Here is a 9,735-nt window from a genome sequence, read left to right on the forward strand (position 1 = left end):
TACGTTGTGACTCACTTTATTCTTTTAAATAAATTTTATTGATATAAATTGATTGATATAATATTGATTCCCCCTTCCAGAGAGCCATCTCATACATCAAAGAATTTACTTTTGAAGGAATAAAAGGCAAAGGAAAAAAATCAGTAAAACCGATCAATATATAAAAAAAATCTGCCAATAATATGCAATGTTCCATATCCATGAACCACTCCCTCCACCTTTGCAAAGAAGAATAGAGAAGTGTCTCCTTGTGTCTCTTCTTTGGGACCAAACTTGTTCTTTATAACTTTGCAACATTCATTTTATTATTATGAAATTGTTCTTTTTTCCATTTACATTGTTGTAATCACTGTGTATAATGTTTTCTGGGCTATGCTTATTTTTGAAGCACTTCAAAAGCTAAACAGAGGGGTTTATATTTTACACCGGGGACAACAGGGAGCCACTAGACTTTTTTGAGCAGAAGAGTGATATGGTTGGAACATGACTTAAGGAAAATCACTTTGACAGTTGAGGAGAATGGAATGGAACGGGGAGAGACTTGAGGCAAAGAGACTAATTAGGAGGCTATCATATTAATCTATGGATGACCTTGGAGGATAGATAGATAGATACATAGACAGAGAGACAGACAGACAGACAGACAGACAGACAGACAGACAGACAGACAGACAGACAAAGGTAGGTAGGTAGATAGATAGATTCTCATAAAAGTTTTGCAGTTTGGAAGTTAAGTATATGGGTCAGTAATTACTGATACTCTCATGGTCAAAAAAAGGCCAAGATTTTTTCCAAGACTTGGTCATCATTCTCTCAGATACCTTGAGAATCAATCCATCAATTCCCTCAAAGGTGTCACCTCCAACATGGACCTCCTCTGTGAATGCTTTGTCTAGTCCATCTACTCCCAATTTTGTGCTATTTATACTTTCCTCAGTGCTATTTCCACCTCCTCACGTAGTGCCTCTGGGATTCTAATGTTAAAATTCAAATGTAGTAGCTGTACTTTTACTGATACAACCTAGTTTCCCATCTCCACTACTCTATAGAAACCACTCTCCGTAAGGTCACCAATGATCCCTTATTTCTAAATCCAATGGTCTTCTTCTTAGTCCCCATCCTTCTTTACCTTCCTGAAGTGTTTGACACTGATGTCTACCCCTTTCCTCTGGGTACTCTCTCCTCCCTGAGTTTTTGTGACTCATCCTACCTCTTACTCCTCAGTCCCCTTTGCAGGATCCTCATCCATGTTCCATGCCCTTTGTGTGGGTGTACCCCAGGGCTTTGTCCTGGACCCTCTCCTCCCTCTATTTATGTTGTCTCTTTATCGGTGACCTCGTTAGAACCATATCTTTAAATATCAGCTCTATGTAATGGATTTCCAAATATATGTTCATCTCTCTCCTGGACTCCAGTCCCCACATCTTCAGCAGTCTGCCAGACACATCCACTTGTATTTCCTACAAGCATCTCAAGCTCAACATATCCAAAGCAGAACTAGTTCTCTTTCTCACCAAGCCCACTCCTGCTTTTTGATTTCCCTATTTCCATTGAGGGCCCCAGAACTCTTCCAGTCACCCAAGTTTGCAACTTAGGAGTCATCCCTGATTATTCTCTTTCACCCCTTGTAGCCAAAGGCTTGCCAAGTCTCCTTGGTTCCACCTCCTCAAAGCCTCTCCCATCTGTCCCCTTCTTGCTACTCACAACCACCTTAGTCCAGGACCTCTCTGCCTCTTGCCTGAACTACCTGCAATAGTTTCCTAGTAAATGCCTCTACCATCTCAAATTCATTCTCCTCACAGCTGACATAAAATGTTATTTCTGAAGCATAGTTGGACCCTGCCACTCTCCTCCTCAAGAAGCTCCAATGGCTCCCTCTTACCTCTACAATAACTTTCAAACACCTCTGTTGGACATTTAAGGCCCTTCTCTTTTTGGTTCCAGCCTCTCTCTCCGGAATGATTATACATCACTCTACTTCACACACTCTTATGCTCCAGCCAAATCAGCTACTTGCTGTATACAAAATTCCCTCTCCTAACTCAGTGCTTCTGCGCAGGCTGTCCCTGATATACAGGATGCTCTCCCTCCTCACCTCCACTTCTTGGAACTCTAGCTTCCTTCAGGGTCCAGGCCAGGTGCCACCTCCTTCAACTGACTGCCCCTGTTTTTAATGCCCATTTTTAACATCTTCTACATTTACTTATCTGTGAACATTTGGTGTTTGTATATGTAGTACCTAGCATGGCACCTGACACATAATAAAGTTCAGTAAGTGCTTTATTTATTGTGAAAAGAGTTTGGTATACAAATCTTTATAGACTTTTTTTCCATTTTCTGTCTGTTTTGTCGTCCTTCTTACAATTTCATCCTTCACACCCTTGGGATAATTTTGCTTAGTTGGTTCTCTAACCAAGCTTTCTGTCGACTCATTTTCCTCCCCACCACTTTATGTAGTAAGCCTATTCATATTCTTGCCCTCCATAATATTTTACAAACAAGTTTGTGTTCTAAACCAGTATTTCTGTCGGCTGCCCATAGATTTTTATGGCTCCCAGGCTTAGAGGTAAAGGGGACCTCAGAAGTCAACCCCCTTATTTGACAGAGGCTCTTTCCACTGTACTACACTGCCTTCCCTTTCAGTTTGTTGAGGTGATTGCGTGTTTGCTGGCTGGAGCAGGGTCTGACTTCTTTTGTTCTTCTTATCCTGACAGCTGATTGACATCAGTTAACTTTCCTTAAGAAACTGTGATCATTTGTGTCGATGGTTGTTGCTTTATCCGTTTCCTCTTTGGGGGCACCATTCGCTCATTTAAACGAGTCAAACTGAAGTCACCACTGCTAGGAGACTTTGTTTTTAATCTTTCTCCCACTTCGGTGTTGATTTTGATCTTTGCTCCAGCATGTTGTTGATCTGACTGTATAGCAAGCAGCTGATTCAGAAATGCCTTCCATATCAACACAATAGTCATTTCCTGTCTATTAAAAGGCAATCAATTTCACTTTTATTACATAATTTGGTGTTCATTATATACAGCACCTCTCAGAGGAAGTTATTGTATGTAGGTATGAGGCTTCAGGAAGACAGCTAGGTGGTTCAGTGGATAGAGTTCCAGGCCTGGAGTCAGGAAGACTCATCTTTCTGATTTCAAATCTGGCCTCAGACACTTACTAGCTGTGTGACCCTGGGCAAGTCACATAACCCTGTTTACCTCAGTTTCCTCATCTGTAAAATGAGCTGGAGAAGGAAATAGCAAACCACTCCAGCATCTTTGTAAGAAAGCCCCAAAGAGTCAGACACGATTGAACAACAACGTGTGTTGTTCAGTATAATCACAAGCCTTTGGTGTCTCTGGTTTCTGATTCCTGGGACATATGTTCTAATATAATTTTCACCATCTACCCCTTAGGCTACCTTTGCATCGACATTAGCCTACTGGTAATGGGCCTCTCTATACGTAGGCTGATCCTGGGCAGCAGAGATGGTTTATTACTAGGATGTTTATTCAAAGCCTTCTGGCTTGATAGAGATTAACTGATCTTGCACCTCGTATCATTGTTGAGAACTCAGGATCTGGATTTGAATCTTACCTCTGACACTAGTTATATGACCACAGCTAAGTCACTGAACCTCCGTGAGTGTCAACCTACTTATCTGTAAAACATAGGCAATACCTACAGGGAGATGACAGTAGTATAGTAAATAAAGCAATGTCCTTGGTGTCAAAGGGTTCTTCTGACACATGATAGCTGTGTGACCATGGTCTCCTAACCTCTGAGTGCCCTAGGCTGATCTGCATTGTTAGGTCCAGTTTCTATTCAGGAAGTTCCATATGTCAAGGAGATCACAGGTCTAGATAACCACACACACACACACACACACACACACACACACACACACACACACACAGAGACACACCCCGCAGGAGCTGTTGTATCCAGAAAACCCCAATGGAAAAATACAGATGGGATCAAGGGATTTAGAGCTGGATGGGATGTTAGATGTCATGTCTAAGCTGTCCATTGAACACATGAGACTAAAGCCCAGAGAAGGAGGAGTGTCTTACCTAGGCTCATGTTCAAGGTAGGAAGAAACAGGGCCAGGATTTAGACTCAATGTGGGGTAGGGGATGGAAGTGAGTAGTATATGGCAGCTTCAAAGGAATGAGGCAGTAAACTTTGATCCCAAAGTTGGGAGTGGGGAGGGAGAGGGAGGATGAAAGGATGGCAGTGACAAGATGTCAGCCAACAGAGGCCTGGTCATCAAACCAGGTAAGAATCAGATCAAAGGATCCCATGTACGGCTTTACACGGCATCATCCAGTCCAGCTCCGTCCCACAGTCATTCAGTACATATCTGAAAAAAGATTCTAACCCAGGTCTTTGGGGGACTTGTATTAACTGATGCAAAGTGAAGTGAACAGCACCAGAAGAACAATTTATACAATGGCAATAACGCTATGAAGGCAACCGACTTTAAAAAGACTTGAAAACTCTGATCAACACAATGACCAACCACTATAGCATGGGACCAGTGGTGATGTATCTGACATACTGACACCTCCTGACAAAGAGGTGATAGACTCAAAATACAGAATGAGACATATATTTTTGGACATGGCCATGTGAGAATTTGCTTGGCTTTATTATGCATATTTGTTACAAAAGTTTCTTTTTTTTTCATTTTCCTATGAGATAAGGAAAGAAGGAAGGAAAGGAGGAAGGAAGGAAGGAAGGAAGGAAGGAAGGAAGGAAGGAAGGAAGGAAGGAAGGAAGGAAGAAAGGAAGGAAGGAAGGAAGGAAGGAAAGAGTTGTTAAGCATTTACAATGTGCCTAAGAGTGGAGGATGGGAGGGAGAGAAAATAAATGCTTGTTAACTAAAAATAAAAGTAAAAAAACAATCAAAACTAGGACTTCATTTAAGTCCAGCTCTCCATCCCCAACACCACCCTGCCTCAGAAAGGGAAGTAAGGCAAATGCCTGACTAAGGGCAAGAGTAACAATCCAGAACTCTCCAAAGAGAGAAAATTATACCAATAGAGCAAAGCCCAAAGAAGGTATTTGTGTACCCTGGGCAATCCCCATGTATTGCTGTGCACAGAAGATCAGTAACCCATGTCACTTGGTATCACAAAATAGACAAGCGCTAGCGATTATTATTTCCCGGTCCAAGCTTTTCCTTTTACAGGGGAGAAAACTGAAGCCAACAAAGTTAAGTGACTTGCCCTGAGTCACTCGGAGCTAGGGTCTGAGCCCGCTTTGAAGCCTTCTACCTTCACGCCCAAGGCTGCAGATGATCTCAAAGATTATTCCAGTTTCACATTCTGACCAAAAGGACCTGAGGACCCTTTAGGAAGAGTGTAGGCACAGCAAGTCCTTAATGCCCCTCTCTCCTTATTTTCACACCCGTGACTGCCATGCAGCTAAAATCCCCCCCAAATCCACCACTGCTCAGAGTCTTGCTGGACATTATTAAACAGCTGTTGTGCCTCTTTCCAAATTTGGCTTCGTACTATGGTACGTAACGGAAAGAGTTCTATATTTGGTGTTAGAGAACTTGGGTTCAAATCCCAGCTCTGGACAAGTCACTTAAATTTTCCCCAGCCTCATTTTTCTTATCTATAAAATAAAGAGATTGGGTACCGGGATCATATTAAGCCCCTTAACCATAAAAAGAAAGCAATGCTTGAACAGCTGCCAGTTCCTAGATGTTAGTAGGCAAGATCTGACAACAGAGGGCACTAGCATTCCTATGTGAGCTGAGAGGTGGGATCAACCCAGGAAAGAGGAATTAGGACTGCTCAGAGAAGAACTTTGTGGTTGTGTGCTAATTTCTTCTGATTTGATAAGTAAAACCATGCCTTCCTCAGCCTGCCTTCATTATCCAGTTAACAGAGGCCATTCCATTAAAAAGAAAATTCTGAGTCTTACCTTCTCTCTATCTGGGCTCTCTGTTCTCCACTGAGGTATTATCAATTCATGCTGTGGCAAGGGATTTGCTTCACTTTCTCCTCCTGCAGAACAAAAGGTATAAACTCCAATGAAAGTCTAGGCCTCCACAGTAGGTCTAGGCAGCATGCCACAATGGTAGGACCTGGGTTTGAATCCCAGCTCTGTCATTTACTACTTGTGAGATGCCAAGATGACTGCCAAGTTCCCTTCTAGGTCTAAATCTGTGATTCTGTGACAACCATGGCTAATGCTTTCATTTATTGATGACTTTTGCAGCAAATTATCCTTCCTAAAAGAACATAAACTATTGAGGAGCAGAAGCTAAAGGAGATTTCAAACCTAGTTTAGCATGAACTAGGTTTAAAATCACAGGCAGGCCTCGTAACAGTCATAGTCAATAAAGACAGTGACATGATTAGGGCAATGCTTCCACCTGTGTGGACAGCATAGATTCAAAGTATCTTGTGTAGCAGCATATACCTCTGTAAGCCCAAGATGAAGGAGATGGTGTTTTAGCCATCAGCTGCCCTTCCAAGTCCCTTAGAGCAGCACTTTCACCTCATATGGGGTTGAATAACTGGGGGTCACAAAAAATTTGGCAACAATAAAAGGTTTCCGAAAGCACAATGACCAAAAACTCATTCAAAATCAAATGTATAATGAATCCAAGGTGTTTCTGGCAGTGCTTGCCTGTGTTACATTTCATAACTTGGACGCAACTGTGGTTCTGAACACACAACATGCGCACTTTGCACATGCCATCAGCCATGAAACACCAATGAACACTGATGGAAACACCTCAGCTCAGACTCGAGACTATTGTATGTTATGAATTGCAATGTTTTTGCTGTACCTACAAAATCATTAAATGAATTTTGGCTTGGGATTAGGACAGAATTTCCAACAATTTATGAAATGGCCCTAAACATATTTCTGCCGTTTTGTACTAGATACTTATGCAGAGCAGTGTTCTCAGTATCAACAACTATAAAATCAAAATATTGATCCACTCTGAAAAATGCTGAAGATGCTCTATGTCCTGCAGTACCAAATATCCCATCAAGATTTAATTTTTTATGTAAAAATAAAAAAGCACATCCATCTCATTAGTATGCAAATTAGCTTTCATCTTTAATAAATGGTAAAATTATATGTATGCCAAAGAACTGTTTTAAAATAAATTTCGTTATGATTTATTATCCGTAAATGTTTGATATACCTATGTTATATTCCTATATACTCGGGACTGCTTTTCCAGGGAGTGGAAAAAGTTTAAGAAGCCCTGTCTTAGGGTATTGTCTTTCTGAACTGGACAAGTACTTTCAGTCCTTTCCAGGCCCATCTCTTCAATTAAATTCAAACGAATCCTTGGGCCAGTTTTGGCATTCTTTCAGCTCAGTTAAATCCCTCCAGGTCCAGTGCTCTGTTGCCATAGGATCTAGGCCAAGATGAAGCATCAGTGCAGAAGACTATGGCGGGCAGGGGAGGGAGAGGGGCCCACACAAAATGCCCATTCAAGTACCTGTTGGTTTTTTTACTTACCTGCGTATGACCTTAGACAAGTCACTTAACCCTCTCTGCCTTAGTCTGCTCATCTTTAAAATGAGGGGGATTGAAACAGATGACTTCCGAGGCTTCTTTGGGCTATAAATCCATGAAGTAAGCATCTATTAAGCATCTAAAGGGACTGAGCTAAGTGTTAAGACAAAAATGGAGCAGTCTGTGCCCTCAAGGAGCTTACATTCTTTTACTGGAGGTGCTACCTTCTCACACACAAAAACTACCTTTTATTGTTCTATGAACCTGAGTCTTGCTGACTCACCAATAAAAGTGAATGTTCCAAAAGAGTAGGGATTGTGCCTTGCTTTCCACTTGACTTTACTTCATGCAATTCCTATACTTTATCCAGGCAGGAAATACTTAGTGAATTGAATGGGATTGCTCACTATAAAGACATCGTCTTAAAGGGTTATGGGTCCCAGACAACCTCACTTAGTGGTTATTAAAGGAGGTAAAGGGTTTTTCCTTCTCTGTATTATAAATGCTCAGCAAGGCAGGGGTAGTTTTCTATTCAGTCAGTCAAATATCCCCCCAACCCCACCCCATGATTTCCAAGAAGCCCACCCAACCTCTGTAGGATGGGGAACATGATTCCATTCCCCAAGGTATCCCTCACCAAATAATAATAATAACCCTGTTATCTCAGACATTCCAGGACGGAAAAGTGTATGTGTTGTGGGGAAGGATGACAGATAAGGGGAGGGAGTACAGAGACAAAATTCAAAATGCAGAGGACCTATGTCTGTCAACTCTATATTTATCAGCTACTCCAGGGCATAACTCCTGCCTGGAATGCTCTGTTCAGTTTCCAGGACTGTAATCACTCCGTAAACACGAGACCGGATTCGACTGCTCCCTTCGAAAGCTTCTCGGGTGGACTTCCCAGGACAGTATCAGCTTGACTCGGCTCAGATCAACTCAACCCTCCCTTAAAAAGCGAGGTTCCTGCACCCAACCCCTTCTCCAGCGAAAGGTTTGGAGCTTATCAATTATCTTAAGTCGGGGAAGCCAGCCAAGCCTTGGAATCTCGGGGAGGGGCTATAATTTCTTAAGGTTGTAATGAATGAATGCAGTGAGTTACTCACCCAGAACACAGAATGACAGAGGACCTTAGACCACAGAATACTGGACAAAAAGAATCTTAAAGCACAAAATGTCTTTTGGTGCTAGAAGAGATCTTAGAACGTACAATGACAGAGTTTAAAAGAACCCTGGAACAGAAAATGTTAGAACTATAAGGAACCCTAGATCATAAAATGAGAGAGCTGAGAGGAACGTTAGAGCATGATTATTTCAGGAGCCGAATGAAGATTGGGCGTATCCAGGAGGGATGTTAGTGGTTGAAAGTGGAGATAGCTCGTCTCCGAAGAGATCTCGAGGGAAGTACAGTCTGCCAGGACTGCCTCAGTGCCTGCTGTGAGTCTAACACTGTGCCGGGCGCTGAGGATGCCCCCGGGGCTAAGCTGGGAAAGCCAGGGATCAGCCTCCAGCACAGAATCCAAGGTAAGTGAGGATATGGATGCTCTGGGCTGGCGGTATCCTGAGCTCAGTACAGTCCCTCTGCAGGAGAGGTATCCAACTGAACAAAGCGGAGCTGTGCCCAGCCCGTAGCGGGGGATCTAACGGAGGAGCCACCCGTACAGGACGAGCCCCGGCATCCAGAGAAAAGTTCCCAATTCAGAGAGCAGAATGAAGGATGTTATTTTCCGTTCTTGCTCCAAGCCACCACCCAGTCCCCCACACTTCTGCCCGTATTTCGGGGAATAAAGAGATCTCTCCAAGTTCCCCCCAGTCAGCGCTCCAGCCTCTTCTTCCAAAGCCCCAGCCCCAGTGGGCGCGCGCGCGCACACACACACACACACACACACACACACACACTTACTTCTCCATCTCGAATCCTGAGCCGCCAGCAGCCCTAGGACAGGCAGTGAAAAGAAGAGAAAGCAAAGCCAGTCTCTCCCCGAGACCCCCAGCATGGCTTCTCCCAAGCCTTTACAAAGCCACATCCATTCTGACTGAGGCGGCTGCTTTTCCCCTCCTCCCCTGCTCTCCGCTTTTCCAATCCTGCTGCTGCTTTCCTTCCAGAGCTGTGATGCTCCACCCCCGATTCAATTTAGCAGTATCGGACCTCCTGTAGGGGAAATTGAGCCCTGGAAGGGAGGAGCTGCAATGGACGGAGTCCAGGTAGGTGTGATAGGAGGGGAGGGAAGGACAGACACCAAA

At 43.3% G+C, this 9,735-nt stretch overlaps 1 protein-coding gene across 1 annotated transcript in view; it reads right to left on the minus strand.

Moving 5' to 3' along the window:
- ADAM19 (ADAM metallopeptidase domain 19) overlaps nt 1–9,488 on the minus strand; it is a gene marked incomplete at its 3' end in the record, with an annotated part of 83,260 nt that extends 73,772 nt beyond the window's left edge. The window contains 2 exon segments of the mRNA XM_036749737.1: nt 5,932–6,014; nt 9,395–9,488. Of these exon segments, the coding sequence (XP_036605632.1) occupies nt 5,932–6,014; nt 9,395–9,488 (177 nt within the window).
- Between the last annotated feature and the right edge of the window lie 247 nt (nt 9,489–9,735).

The sequence above is a fragment of the Trichosurus vulpecula genome, chromosome 3, assembly GCF_011100635.1.
Source record: "Trichosurus vulpecula isolate mTriVul1 chromosome 3, mTriVul1.pri, whole genome shotgun sequence".
NCBI classification, from domain to species: Eukaryota; Metazoa; Chordata; class Mammalia; order Diprotodontia; family Phalangeridae; genus Trichosurus; species Trichosurus vulpecula.